General features: G+C 40.6%; 1 protein-coding gene across 7 annotated transcripts in view; it reads right to left on the bottom strand.

Annotated features, from left to right (window-relative positions):
• Positions 1 to 170: 170 nt before the first annotated feature.
• Positions 171 to 14,520, bottom strand: part of LOC143470976 (uncharacterized) — a 29,849-nt gene continuing 15,499 nt past the window's right edge. The window contains exons 13-35 of one of the 7 annotated variants that reach the window (XM_076969285.1): positions 14,308 to 14,431; positions 13,823 to 13,939; positions 13,566 to 13,700; positions 12,926 to 12,998; positions 11,362 to 11,537; positions 10,965 to 11,116; positions 10,618 to 10,703; positions 10,436 to 10,544; positions 9,791 to 9,908; positions 9,421 to 9,571; positions 8,933 to 9,144; positions 8,646 to 8,769; positions 8,213 to 8,409; positions 7,707 to 7,943; positions 5,401 to 5,579; positions 5,200 to 5,269; positions 4,743 to 5,075; positions 4,256 to 4,422; positions 2,202 to 3,867; positions 1,855 to 2,044; positions 1,485 to 1,690; positions 1,080 to 1,214; positions 171 to 942 (exon numbers count right to left, since the gene is read on the bottom strand). In XM_076969285.1, coding sequence (XP_076825400.1) covers positions 905 to 942; positions 1,080 to 1,214; positions 1,485 to 1,690; positions 1,855 to 2,044; positions 2,202 to 3,867; positions 4,256 to 4,422; positions 4,743 to 5,075; positions 5,200 to 5,269; positions 5,401 to 5,579; positions 7,707 to 7,943; positions 8,213 to 8,409; positions 8,646 to 8,769; positions 8,933 to 9,144; positions 9,421 to 9,571; positions 9,791 to 9,908; positions 10,436 to 10,544; positions 10,618 to 10,703; positions 10,965 to 11,116; positions 11,362 to 11,537; positions 12,926 to 12,998; positions 13,566 to 13,700; positions 13,823 to 13,939; positions 14,308 to 14,431 — 4,995 coding nt within the window. In that variant the 3' untranslated portion in view covers positions 171 to 904. Of the gene's footprint in view, positions 943 to 1,079; positions 1,215 to 1,484; positions 1,691 to 1,836; positions 2,045 to 2,201; positions 3,868 to 4,255; positions 4,423 to 4,742; positions 5,082 to 5,199; positions 5,270 to 5,400; positions 5,580 to 7,706; positions 7,944 to 8,212; positions 8,410 to 8,645; positions 8,770 to 8,932; positions 9,145 to 9,420; positions 9,572 to 9,790; positions 9,909 to 10,435; positions 10,545 to 10,617; positions 10,704 to 10,964; positions 11,117 to 11,361; positions 11,538 to 12,554; positions 12,646 to 12,925; positions 12,999 to 13,275; positions 13,364 to 13,565; positions 13,701 to 13,822; positions 13,940 to 14,307; positions 14,432 to 14,520 lie in introns of all 7 variants that reach the window. The other 6 variants (XM_076969280.1, XM_076969279.1, XM_076969282.1 and 3 more) reach the window with 6 other exon arrangements.

Here is a 14,520-nt window from a genome sequence, read left to right as displayed (position 1 = left end):
TTCCTCGTATTGGAATATGACCAAAATCGCTTCACTCAAACAGACGCCTAAAGTTTTGTCCTTGAAATGCACGCTTTACCAATTGAGCCATATACTGCATGTGATTTGGACCCTTTAAGCTCGCCAGTTCCTACGTTAATTACCAGCATAAAAGACCAACACCAAGCATGTTGACAAGAGATTGGTTTAATTAACAGGGCTTTCTGAAAGCCTACGTAAGGGTCAAAAATTCCACAGAAATTTCGAGCTTGATCCATACGCCCTTGACATCAGTAAACACGTGACTGTGCATATCAATGTGAAAAGATGATTTCCTTTCCAAATAAAATATGCATCGGTTTTTAAAGTAATTCAAACTTTTAATGATCACGCAAAGGTTTTGGTCCGGATTAATTTCGGCAAAAGAGGCAGAAAAATGATTCGAAGAATGATGAGTGATGCGAAGAGGACAGGATCCGGGAGGCAGTGTCTCTTCTCCTCCGTGATCATTGTCGTCATCAAAGACGTAGTCATGAAAAGTGAGATAACAAGAACACCGGAAATAAATTCTATTCGACATGATTATAATACTATTCATCTAAAGACGAGAGAAAAATTGACGACGACGGCGCAAAAGTCACTTGAGATGCGAAGTTGTCATGGCAACGCGCAACCGAGAAACGCAAAAACGCGTGAACAGAACGAAGGAAAAATAGAAAAACGCGATAAAAAACACAGCTCGGGAAATTTATGAAATCCGCCGAAAATGAAGGCACAGAGTCGACGCGCGCGATAAAAACGATATAAGTTACGACGAAAAACCTGCAATAATGAATCAACATTTCCAAAGACAAAAGAACACGTCATTGTGACGTAAATGGAACTCGGGTACCGACGTCAGGAAACAATGACGTCTTCAACAACGTTACACTTGCGAAACTTGTTCCTTAGATTCACGAGTCTCTAAAGAAAACGTCACACTTAAAAAAACGGCAGCAGTTAATACTAACCACATGAGGAACTAAACACACACGCAGTACAACTTAGAAGTATCGTGCAGGCTCTAGTTGGGCCTAGAATTCATCAACGTTTTGCGTTACCTGAAGTAAAAGGCCTGTAAGCATTCGCAATAGGTGAGGAAAATAGTGAATTCTGTTTTGCGTTGATCTGGTTAAGAGCCTCGTTATAAGACGGGAGCGATCTTCTGTCGGTCATCGTCGGAAACTCACTCCCGGCTGAAAAATGTAACAACTGGGTTTAGTTGACCTTCAACAAATGATTTTCCGAAAACGAAATTTTACGAAACAACCAGACTAGTCTGACCCGAAAAGGCATAAAACTGGACTTTGATTCAGGGAAAGCTTTGTTCAATTTAGTGGAAAATCAACAAACGAACATGATTTTCAATCCTTACTAGACCGTTAAATATCAGCGCCAAATATTCAAACATATCAGTTTTAAGAATAAAAAATCCGTTCAAGACAAATGAATATAAAACCGCTCACGAGATGCAAAGCTCATCCGATTGGACGCGTGGTTTACCACGTGACCGTTCGCTCCGGGAAAGGCAGCCTCGAAACTTTGGTGGTAGCGATCCATCGCGTTTTCCAGCGAGTGCTCGAAATTCTCGGAAACCGTGGGTGACGGTGGGGGGGAGGGGAAGGGGGAACCGGGGCTGGTTGCAATTTGAAGTTGCTTGGGTCGGCCGATGCTGAAAAGGTACAACACGCTGAATGTAATGAATGTAATGTGTCTGTTAAGTCAGCGGCACTTAGGCTAAACACGGAACTTTCAGAGCGAACACGATCGCGACCTATTGGTTAAAAAAACTTCCACTTAAAACAGAGTGCTTATCACCTTGGTGCCCGAACTGACCTAGTCGTCCGTTGAGGTGGCGGAGGCGGAGGGGGTTTCCCGGCACTCTTGGTACCCGCGTCGCCCGTGCTCTTGCTGTGGAGTAATCCCTGTTGCAAGGAGCGGGGTGGCAGCTGGTAATTCTGGTTGTTAGTGGAGGTGTACTTGGTGTTGAGTGGCGCGGTTGGAAGACTGGTACTGCTGCCCCATGCTGTGAGGACGAATGGTGGGTTAGTCGCATTCATTGTTGGATTGTTTTCATCCAAAACAGCAACGATTAACAAATTATTGAACTCAGTCAGGTTTACGAGTAATTGTCAAAAAAATTCTTAAGGAGAGCACTTGTTAGCATTATAACGATTATCCACCTCTCATGGTTTGCTGCATCTTATCCCCATCCAGGTCGGTTTCGTTCCACTCCTGACTTGTTTTCCGCCTCACTTGGGAGTGGGTCCACTTTTCGGTGGTGGTTGTCGTTATCTGCTGGTAACTTTGCTGGAAGATGACGTGGCCGTCCGAATGCAATTCGGCAGGGTGGGGTAAAGGTTCGTTCGGGGTGCTATGTTCTTGGGGGAAGGGGTAACTTCCTTGATACGATCCGGAGCTATCCCTCTGTTCTTGCCCGTCGTATGACGTGTAATGCGCCAAGCGCTGCTGAGAATTCTCAGCGCTAGCAGTGGGAGTGCCTGCCCCACGACGGTACGGACCCTGGAAACTTCGATTTTGCATTTGGTGCTCATTTGGACTGTTGCCGAACGTTGGCAATGTCAGGTTAAGTCTAGTCCTATTTGGTGCATCGTGGTGGTCACTGTTCAGTTGGATGTGAAGATTTTCTTTGCTGGTTCGAAAATCCCTCGGCGTTGGATTGCCCCAATTTGAAGTTGCATGGGTGAAAGGAGGGGTCGCATTAACAAGTGGGGTCTTATTCTGGGGCCACGGTGGCCTTGTTTCAGTCGTTGGGGTTTCGGCTTTGTTCATACTTGGAGGTAATGAGAAGCGATTGGCGTGGTTCATGAAAACGGTATCGTTTCCTGGGGAAACTCCCTGCTCCATTGACCCTTGGGTTTGGATCCTGTATTTAGGTGAAGAGGTTTTGGGAACCATTCCATGTTGACCCAAGGGTTTTGCGCAGTCCACCGTATCTGGGTACGGTCCCCATTCAGGTGGGTTGTTCAAGGACGGGTCTGATTTGCTTAAACTCAACCTTCGTAAATCGACCAGGTTATCATTGTGTTCATGGATCACTTCGTCCTGATGGTTTCGACGTTTAAATTTCTGGAAGGTTGGTTTTTGTTTTTGAAGTTCGAGCCTCAACTGTTCCTCCAGCATGTCCTCCGGACTCGTGGTCCCTCTGGCCTTAGCGTAATGTCCAAGTTGCGATACGTTGTTGTTGCCGTTGGTATTACCACGGAGGTAGTAGTTTTGAATAGCGGCATGGCGCTCACAGATCAAGAAGTCCTGGATGCCACGGCTATTCTTCCCGATGATGCTTCGCGACAGCACGGCGCGGCTGGATGTTGTTGCTGACGCCTGGTGTTGATGGTGGTGGTACATTGCGACACCTTCGGGTACGAACTTCCCACGATCGACGGCTATGTTGGTTGCCGTCAAGGGTAAGCTCGTGGGGTAGGGATCTTTTTGTTCTATTCGCGGGGGATCCCTATGACCCCTACATCCAGATAAAAAAGTCTGCTCTATTTTATCGGTGTTGGTCTCCTCATGATTCTCAGGATGCTGTCTTCCGGATGACGTCTGCTGCGAGTACCTCGGATGCGGAACAGATCCTGGAGGAGGATGGGATGAATGGATGTGTCGATCCGCCGGATGTGAAGGATGCTCAGTGTGGCGGTGATGCTGCTGCAAGCGATAGTGGGAGGACTGCTGCTGATGCGGATGTTGGCGAGCAAATATCTCCGATTCGTCCCCCGGGTTGAATCTCACCGAGTCTGCCGATAAAGAGCCAGCACTCAGCACCCCACTGTCGATGCTTGGGGTTCGTGAAATCTGTGGATGATTCGGAAGAATAAACGCCGCCTGAAACGACAGAGAATTTGTTGATTTACGGCAAGCAAATTTTTTGCAAACACCTATTTGTTCAAAATTGTAAGTCACTCGAGTGCCATACAATCAAAGTATCAGCCTTTAATAATATCAAACGCATGCAGTGTTTTTTTAAGGTGTTTTGGGGGACCGAAACGGTCCCCCAAATTTCTCCAGCGGTTTCCCAAAATTTGGACTTGCAACTACAGTGAGACCTCGTTAATCCAAATATGGCTATTTTTTGGTATTTAAATGAAACACTTGCGGTCTCTTAAAACTACTTAGCGGTCACCCAAACCAAACCTTAAAAAAAAACCTGATTTTTACGCATGTATTTATAAAACCAACGCTATGATATTGCTGTCAATAGGTGAACACTTACATGCGCTCCAGGAGCGTTTAAGCTGGGTGTGGAGGTTGAAGAGGATATCTGTGAGAGACGGCGATCTGTCATGGCCGACACCATCATACTCGCGCCGGCGAATGAACTGCTCCTGCCGTTCTTCTGCTGCATTATGACGGGGCGTTCGTGGTGGTTGCGTCTCCCTCCTTCAAAGGGAAATCAAGTTGTCCAATTATTTGATATTTTACCTTGCTACGACTTTGCCACGCTTCACTCAACTTTTTATATTGGACACTTCGCTTTTACTTTACTATTTAATTCAGTGACCCTTGAATTTATTATCACAATTTATAAATTCTGTTAGTTAAATTTTATTATATTCAACTATTGTCATAATTCATATGTAATTTTTGTTTGTTCTATACATTTCCTCCTACTACCTTAGAAAGTTCAAGGATGAAAAGCCCCACAAAGATCTCATAGTGGGATTACGAGGTAGCACAATTTACCCACTTATATTACCCACCTACTGACTTGACAGTATCCGCAGACGAACCAGAACTAGATCTCGCCGGACTGTTCGTGTTTCTGTGCTGCTGTGCCGGCAACAATCTTGGCGATGAAGTCGCGGTGCTTGCCAAGGACCCACTCGAGCCCCATGGCACCGGGGATGACGACCTGGGGCTGTTGCTGTGCTCGACGAGTGACGAGGTCGATGGGTTGGATGATGACATTGTGCCAAGACTGGACGCGCTTGCGATGCTTGATCGTGAACTCGATGTGTTGCTGTTGGACGGGAAGAACTTCTTGTTCAACACAGGAGCGCTTAATATTCCAGGGGAAGGTTCTGATGACATATCTGCTCCTGGGAAGAATTTCATTTAGTTTGACGGTGAAAGATGCAAAATAACTTCACAGTGGAATAAATAAACCCAGCTATGACCAGCGTGTTATGAAGCTCATGATGCGTTGAGTCAACTTACCTGCAGGCAAGCTTAAGCGATTGTTGTTTTTGTTTGTGTTTTCCAAACCCACAGTGTGATTGCTTTCGACCTAAAACCACAGAACAATTTAAAAGCTTGACGCTTCAAACCACAAAATGCTTTGAAAAACAATCAGATTTCAACAAGCTTTCGAACTGAAGACATTCTATACAAAATTCAAACATGATCGAGATCACTCACCCCAGCCGCGCTGATCCTTCGTGGTGAAATGAACGGTGAAGCTGAAGGTGAGAAATCGTGGCTACTGACAGATGCGCTGCGTTTTGATTCTTTTCCTCGCTTCCCTGTCTTCCTCTCATCTGCTCCTTCTTCGGAAAGAGCCAACAGCTTCCGAGAGATCAGCTGTGGGGAGTTTTGTCCTGAGAAGATGACATGCGTGATAAAAGATGTTGCTCCATATACTGTACTTGGAAGAGTTTTAGTAGAGACACTAGACTAGTTAAGCGATCAACCAACTACAAAGTTCTTTGTTTCCATCTAGAGTTACTCTTTTCTAAGTGTAATTTCCTGAAATGCCATACATTCTCAACACAGCAGCAAACGTGTTTTTGCACGTCTTGGACTTTGTTATAAGCACGATTGATGTGCAGTGCATGCATTTTTTGCAGTTTTTATAAAAAAAACTTTGCAATTTAATGTTTGTATTCCAGAAGTAAAAGTTTGTCAATGGACAGTTAAAAGATAGTAAACAAAGATTACAATTGCAAGTAACAAGATATGAATTCAAAGAGTAGAAATCATGAAAGCAAAGTAGAAACAAGTATAAAACTGAACAACGATCTAAATCAGTTGACAAAAAAAAAAACGTCGCAACGCCCAAGAAAATGTTTCAATTTCATGAAGATCTAAACAAAAACATAAAAGTTTAAAGAAATTCATTTACACAAACTCAAGTCACAGGACTCTGCTGATGGTCTCTCCGCTGTTTCCAGGAGTACAGAGCACTTGCAATCTCACCCGATGACACTGGATGTCGTGATAATGTGACATATAATGAGCTGCGTTTAATTTGACTGTGATTGCACTTCACAGTACCGACAACAGTGGCTGTTCGTACAGGCACAGTGTAGCTTACAGTCACTGCTATGGAATTAGAAGGCTTAGATTGCTCCACTATCTGGCATGCATAAGAACACTCTGCCGTTTTTGGTTGGCAGGTTGTCTGGCTATGTGCAAATTTAGCTTTTGGCGGAAGTTTATTTCTGCAGAAATGCCGATATTTCATTGGGTCTAGTTGAGTTTGGGTAAAAGTGGATTCAAGGGCTGGGAAAGACTTTCTTTGTTGTACTTGACCATTTGATGGAAGTCGAATGGATGAAGAGGTATTGGAAAATATGTCCGTATTATTTGGAAAACAAGTATCTTCTACAGTACTCTCACTGTCATGGGAGAGGCTTTTCCGAAAAGTTCTGGCTTTATCGCGAGATCTGTTGGTATTTGCTACAACACACTGATCAGGTGTAAATACCGACAAAGTCTTGTCAGACTTTGGTGCATGGCAATCACCAATAGGAAAGAATCTGCTGCAATCAGAAACTGACTCCGATAGAGTCTCATATTTATTTGGATGTGTTGGCACGGGTCCAGGGTTTCTCTTGTCTTCCATGTTGTCGTGAACATCTTCAATCTCTGTGGCTTCTGTAACTATAACCTTCGGTGTTGATGGCTTAAATGTTTTTGACAGGGATTTGGAGCGGAATCGTAAATTTTTTAACAATGAACGTGATTTTGACCTCCCTGTTCGTCGTTCGCAAGGAGATAACCCACTACTGCCACCATCTGGTACAGTTTCTACATAAGCTGAGGTTATAGCTTCGGGTTCAGGTTTTAAAAGCATCAAGTCTGATCCACTTGCAGTGCGCGTGTGACTTGGTGGTTGTAAGGTGTTTGTGCTACTGTGCGGAGTACATGTGGCATGCATCGGGTGTGGTGTGCAGAGATGTCTACTGCCATCGTTAGTGGTAAAATGCTTGCCGAGAAAAGTCCTCCGAAGCAGTGGAGAAGATATTTTGATCCGTGATGCTGCTATATCGCTGTCGTTGTCAAGCGAGTTCAGAGAAGAATTTGAGTAAGATTTTAAGTCTGAAAAAGAAAAGAGAGGAAATGGAAAAAAAGAACAAAAGATCGGACGAGAGAAAAATGGGTTTAAAGAAAAAGAACAACTTTGAACACAGAAAAAGATTAGTTTCTCGAACAACCACAACAGGCGTCCACAAAAAAAGTTTTTGCAAAATGTCACAACACCATAAAGATCATGTATGAGTGGCATGAACGTTACACACACCAATATTGTAAATGATAACTAAAGTACATAAGCATACTGCAACTGGTGAACTTAACACAATCATGCCTTCAACTCCAAAACAACTACTCAGTTGTCTTGTGTTTACTTAATACTATCAAGCAATGCAGGGTTATGACACGGTGTAGCATTCATTCAACAAATTTCCCATCGTTACTACACACGATAACCATAGATAACTTACCAACACCATATTTGGGCAAAGTGGAGGATGGCGTTTTCTTCTTCGTAGCAGGCAAGGTCAAATTTGGAATGAGGTTGAGATGTGGTTCGGAGTTGTTGCGCGATTGCAAACTCGAGTTGGATCCCGTTGAAGATGATCTTCCCGCTTGAGGAGGTAGGGTCTTTGATGATCTTGAGGGGGAGTCACTGGAAAGAGTGTTGTTGTTCTTCGGACGTTTCATTTGGTTGGAGTTGGAAGCTGACAGATGCAATTATAAGGTAAATCGTACGATATAGGTGCAGTGGTACACATTCGTCTATTTTGTCGCATAGTCATAAAATATAAATTGATCATCCATGACATGAATTCTCTCATTAACCAAAGATACTGCACAACTGCACAATTTCATTATTTCGAAAGAATTTGCGCAGTGCATCAGCAGCAAAAAGTTCAGTTGACAGTGGCAAGACCAAAATCTAACTTCATGGCTAGTTAACATCTACGAGTTTTTAGGAACTGCAGCTTACCGGATGGTTCAACATTTTTTGACATCTCCATCAGTTTATCCTCGTCTGAGATGATGTCGATCTGTTGCATGTACTGGCGGACTCTCCTTACATTCATCTGATCCTCGTACATCCTCCTCGCATTGTTGAACGATGACCTTCGACCCCTCCGAGCTAAGGTCTGGTAAGCGCCACGGTCGGTTTCTTTTTGCTGTGCTCTGTTTGAGCATAACGTGAAGAATCAATACTTCCACTTGCTTCATGCAAGCTTTCTTCCATTAATAATGGTTAGTTAGTTAGTTAGTTATTTACATAGTTAGCAATGGTTTACAATAAAATTACGTCTTGTTTGAGCTTTGACAAACAGTTTACAAATTATTGTCATCCTACATCTGGATAAAATAAAAACACTGAAGCACAACAATTCAGTTAAAATTGCAATAAATCAACTTACGCCACAGCGCTGGGCAATATCTGCTGATGATCTGGTGCGCAGAGTCTGCAGATGCCCCGCACCTCCTTCGCGATCATCCTCATCTTTTCGAAATTAATCAAACCATCGACTTTGGTATCATTCCCTGCGCGACGAAAAAAAACATCGGTTACCAAACATTGGCGGAAATTCCCACAAAAGCTAAATATAAAAAATGGGCCGACTGGAAAATTAAATCGTGATGAAGAATATGAGATGGATTCTGATATAAAAGGACGACACAGAACAGCTGGTGAATGGTCCCGTACCTAAATGCAGAAAGGTTAAGTCCTTCTTCACAACAGGGACATATGGAATGACCGGCGGTTGAGAGACATATTCGTTTAGCAAGGTTCGATATTTTGACATATTTCGGGAAGGGTCCATCAAGGCCTGCAGTTCCTCGAACAAGCGGTTGCTCTTCGCCGGCACCCTCTCCCATGACTGCTTCATCCTGGACACCGCTCGATAGCCCAGTCCACTGTTTGTGAAAGTTTTATTTAAAATCAATAAAACTGCAATTATTGCATTTATTACAGAGTAAATTACATAAGGAATGCTGTCTGTTACATTTTTGTCTCGTACTTGAAGCAACTTCTGCACATTAATAATCACATTAGTAAAAATGACTGTTCGATCTGTCATGTGTGGTAAAAAAATGTTGACCAAACAAGTCACTAAAAGACTTACATTAAAAAAATATACAGACACAATAAAAATAACCAACAACTAAGTGCAGTTGTTTGAGGCATCTCACCTGATAAGGGCAAAAGTTGAATTAAGATTCTTCAGGAGTTTACAATGATGAGCTATCTTTGTAAAATGTTTTACAATTTTCGAGCGCAGGATAACGCTCTGTTCCTTGCATAGCGTCGTCACGACCCAGAAGAGCTCGCGATTGACAAGATCTTAGTAAAATTATTAACTATATTATTACCTAACCAAATTATTACTAGTATTGACACATCCATGGTTTAGACTTAATTAATAGCATCAAAATCATTAGTCACAACAAAATATTGATATTTTAAATGTATTATATTATAGCTTTCACATACAGACCTTAAACACGTAACGTAATCTCTCAAAAAACGAACAACTTTCTCAACTTAAAGTTTGAAATTTACCTTCAAACTGCTTAAATTTCTTCAACTCGGTATTTAATCCGAAAAGATCTTCAATGAAATTAGTCGGTTCCGTTAATTGGAAGAGTTTGTAATCCTCACGAGTAAGGTAGAGGGCCACCTAATTAAAAATGCTTTTGTAGTACTACATACTTACAAATGATAATAATTTGGATGAGCAAATAGGTCAACACTAAATGGAATTTGAATGATACCGTAGTTTGTTACTTCTATTAAGAACGGTAACATGAGTGCACTTCGCAGTTGAATTTTGTGTTTACAAAACATAAAGTAAATAAATATTGTGTTGCATTGATTATATTTATACAATATTTAAAACTTGAAAAAACTTGTCATAGGTGCTGATGATGATACTGGGATAGATCAAGCTTTTGAACTTTATCAAATCTAGTCATAATAAGCCGATGCGAAATTTAAATTTTAAAAGAAAAAATAGCAAAAATCTTCCCAGAAATAATCCACGACAAACATACTACCATATAAGTTAAACAACGACTCAGGAATGATAAAAGTAGAGCTGACGTCATACGTACAACATGTTCCACTGTTGGTTATGGGTCCTTTCTCCTATAAGTTTAATTATGTCACAACAAGCGTAAGCCTGTTTGAAACAAATGTCATACACACCTCGAAACAATTGAGGTCGAGGAAAGAGAAATTTGCTTCTTTTAAAAGTTCCGGAATATTCTCATCTGGAAGAAGCTGTTCGCTATTCATCATATTTTTAAGGTAATACCTGAGAAAATGTTGAGTCAAATTTAATGTTTATGTTTACTTTTTCGATGTTTAAAGTCAAAACAGGCTTTTACCTTGAACCAAGCGGCATGTCTGCCAACTTTGCTAAAGGTTCTGGAAGCTTTGATTGTTTGACAAACTTCTCCCCTTGTACGGAGACCTGTAGAAAAAATTCTTTCAAACCAAAGAAAAGCGCAAAAGCTATCAGTTCCCTGCAGTACGTGCCTATGTACCATGTCTATGTACCAGCTACAAACTAGAAATATAACCAGCCAAGCCATTAACTTGTATAAAATACTGGAAATTAAGCAGTTGTGTTCACTGAATGCATAGTGAGTGCATGATGAAATCACACACAATCTATTGGGATTGTTAACATTGTGGTTTTAGTGGTCACTTTATTGCTGAGTGAACCGCTTACTTTGTACAGTGCGTAGTTGTGCACTTCTTCAGTGATGCCAAACTCTCTGCACGCCATCTGGACTGCGTCACCTGCCGTCGTATCCCGACTTACAAATATGAAGCGACATGTTTGGTCCACTCGGTAGACTTTTATCACATCTTCTGGGATTTCTATGAAAATATAATGCGATGTCAATACGATGTTTTGGAAGAATTGTTACTCCAGGATATCTATTGAAAGGTGACCAACTGACATCCTGAAAATCAAATAACTGATCTCCCAAAACACACTTGAAAAAACCGGGTTTGCATAAACATGTGGTTTGCCCAAGTTGCAACACGATTAATTGCACCTCTAAACCAAACCGACATGTCAGCTTAAAAAAAAACAACATTTGATAAATTCTTTCTTTTACCTGGCAGCGTAGACATTTCTAGTGCATTGGGATCCAGGAGATCGGGGTTACTCAAACTAATGTTTTGAGTATTTTTAATCGGACGAAAGGAATCAATGGTGGCAGAAGAGCCCCGCGTATAAACTCGGCCCGGGACCAAGTAGTTGTCGTCACGGGTAACCTGTGACTCTCCCCCGCTGTTGTGTTTGTGTGTGCGTATGTGTGTTTTTCGGTTATGTTTCAGACGTGTTTTAACATGATATCAGGAGGCGAGATATGAATGAAACACCATTGGCAATGAATGTATTCGAAGATGTATATGTGGATGTTTCATGTGATGCATCATACCGAATTGTCATGCGAGATGTTATGGAAATGCAAAGGAGAGACAAAACATGCACAGAATGGTTAGCGGCTACGGCAAATTATCAATTCCCAATAAGATAAAGTTAAGTCAATGTACCGGTAAGTTAGCAAAACTTCTACTAAAACATAGGTTTGTTATATTCGTAGCAAATTATTCAAAACTTTTAAAACATGTTTGTTTTAGAATACAGCACACATATTTACTCTGTTACAAGTTACACATAAAACTATACATTCATATGAACACTAATTAGAAAAGCAATAAAGCATTGATAGAACAGCAAATCTCCACGTACATAAACAGCATGCAAACCAAATCAATAAAAGCAAGCACTAATTACATTGCATGCAATACAGGAGTTAATCAAGCACTACATGCCAACAGGTGAGTTGTTTATCATGAACCGTTCAACTACAGCAAGACTTTCGTCTGTTAAATTATGAATTTGTTGAACCTTGTTTGCTAATGTTAATGAACTTAAAATAACGATGTCAAGCTACTTAAGCGGTGTGAGCGCGCATTATTATCATTTTTGCAGCAATGTATTATGATGTCTATGCGATTAACAACCTATGTTCCCAAACAACTTTTTATGATCTGAAGCAGGACTTTATAAGAGAGATTGCTTCTGCAATGCATGATTCTATGTGTAAGATGAACATCTAAAACCAATACATGTTGCATGAAGTTCTACGTTGTGTGGATTGTTGAGATGATTTATGTAAAAGAATGACGGTATTGAAAAAATAGAAAGTAAATTAAAATTGAAATGAAAGGCGTGAAAACAAAAATCTGTCCAAAAAATTTTGAAAGTATAAACTTTGTCCCAAATTGAACAATAACTCACATCCTTGCCATATCATCGAAAAAAGTTTCTTTTTTGGACAATTTCGAACGTTTTTTGAATATTCTAAAGGTGGCACGGCCCAAAGTTCCGCCTGAGAAAGTTCGTAATTTGTGTTTATCAATTAAAAAAATTCTCTATAAACGATGACACACCAAGAAATCAAACACAATTACAACATTATGACACAGACCGATTATCCGGCGAATGTAGAATTTTCAACAATTTCCGTAATTTTATTGAAATGCAGCACAAAAGTGATTGTTATACAGATGTCAATTTCTCTACCACCACAAACGGATTTACGTGACCATAGCACTTAGTGAACAGCAATTCGGCATGTAAGCATTCATGCGTTTGACTTGTAAACTTACTCAAAGGAAGGAAACTTTGGTAAAATTGCAAACTTCGAAATAAGCTTTTTCGTTTTTCCACTTAAAGTGGATCCTGTTTTTCAAACATTAAAGGAAACGAGAAATAAGAAGGTTGCACACTACGAATCATCTAACTACACTTAATACCAAAATCCTAAACATTCAGTCCATAGTTGAATGCAGTTCCCCAACTAATCATAGCAACCCTATTCAACGAAAGACCCAAAATACAAGCATAGGTGTACATTATAATCTATAATATTAGCTACAGCCTACAGGTGCATGTTCAGTGTTAGTATTTGAACTAATCCTAATATCTCGACTACAGCTGGTCACGTTTACAAACTCACATCTTGAAATAGCTTAGATTTGACGGGAAACTTGATATCTTGTTTATCAAACTTAACTTACGAGATTTAGTGTACGGTTTTGGCAAATCTGGAGTAAAAGACAAGCATTATGAACTGTAAGATGTGGACATTGTAATAGCGGGATACAACGTATGCTTTGCTTTGCACCAATTGCAACTGTTAACCGTATATTTAGTTAACCACGCAACCTAACATACAACAATTTACTAGACAAGTGTAATTTTCACTTTTTGACATTCTAGTTTAAGATATTGCCGGTTGGAACTTACCTTTCTTATGTTTATCGAAAACTTCACCATCGTTCGTAATGGACACACGAGGTCGCCGTAGGCTGTGTGAAAATTTCGAATCCTTCTTCGTTTTAGGTTGCGGGTTGGCCAACTCAGTCATCATCTCTTTGAAAGCTGCGCCATGAAGTTAAAACATCAATTACAGATTACGTGAAGACTTTTACTAATTACTAGAACTGTGATGATTTTTGCTTGTACTAAAAGAAAAGGCAGTGAAGAGAATTTGGACAATTTACCAAACAAGCTCGTTTTCAGGGTCAGGTTCAGTTCGGTATTCTTCTTCAGAATAGCCTGGGCCCGTTCGTGTGATAACTTTTCAAAGTTCTGTCCATTTACTTCCATCAGTTGGTCACCTAATAGGACAAGAGAGAAGTTGCAACTACTAAGAAATAAATACAAGTATATACTTAGCTTTAGTATTAGAACAAGTTCACAGATCTGCCAACTGGGTTATATGTAATCTTTAGAAACGTGTATTTTGCCTACAATGGCATAAAATGTAATCCCTGATATTTCAACTTTACTTCATTTTGTTTTTAAACTACAAATGCACAAGCTTAAGTGAGAACAGTTAGAAAATACAACTCATAAGCAGAACGAACATTCAAGTCAAAACAATCTCTTACGGTACTTACTTACAATTACATTACTTAATACTTATGTCAAAACAATGGAGACAAATTTCTCGTTAAATACTAAAACATATTTATTTACAAGTTACCTCTCTTCACTCCTTTGGATTCGGCCGTGGAACCGTTTGACACTTGCGAAACGTAGATTGGGAAGTTGTTTTCGGAACCGCCGAGTATCTTAAAACCAAGGTCAGCTTCACAGGAACTTCGAGTCTGTTGAAACAAGATGAAACTACTGTGCAGATGATAGGTGATAACTACTGTGATAATTAAGCAGATGTAAAGCGTATACGTCGCACAAG

The sequence above is a fragment of the Clavelina lepadiformis genome, chromosome 9 (genome assembly GCF_947623445.1).
Source record: "Clavelina lepadiformis chromosome 9, kaClaLepa1.1, whole genome shotgun sequence".
NCBI classification, from domain to species: Eukaryota; Metazoa; Chordata; class Ascidiacea; order Aplousobranchia; family Clavelinidae; genus Clavelina; species Clavelina lepadiformis.
Note: the sequence above shows the minus strand (reverse complement) of the source record. Positions and strands in the feature narration are given on the sequence as shown.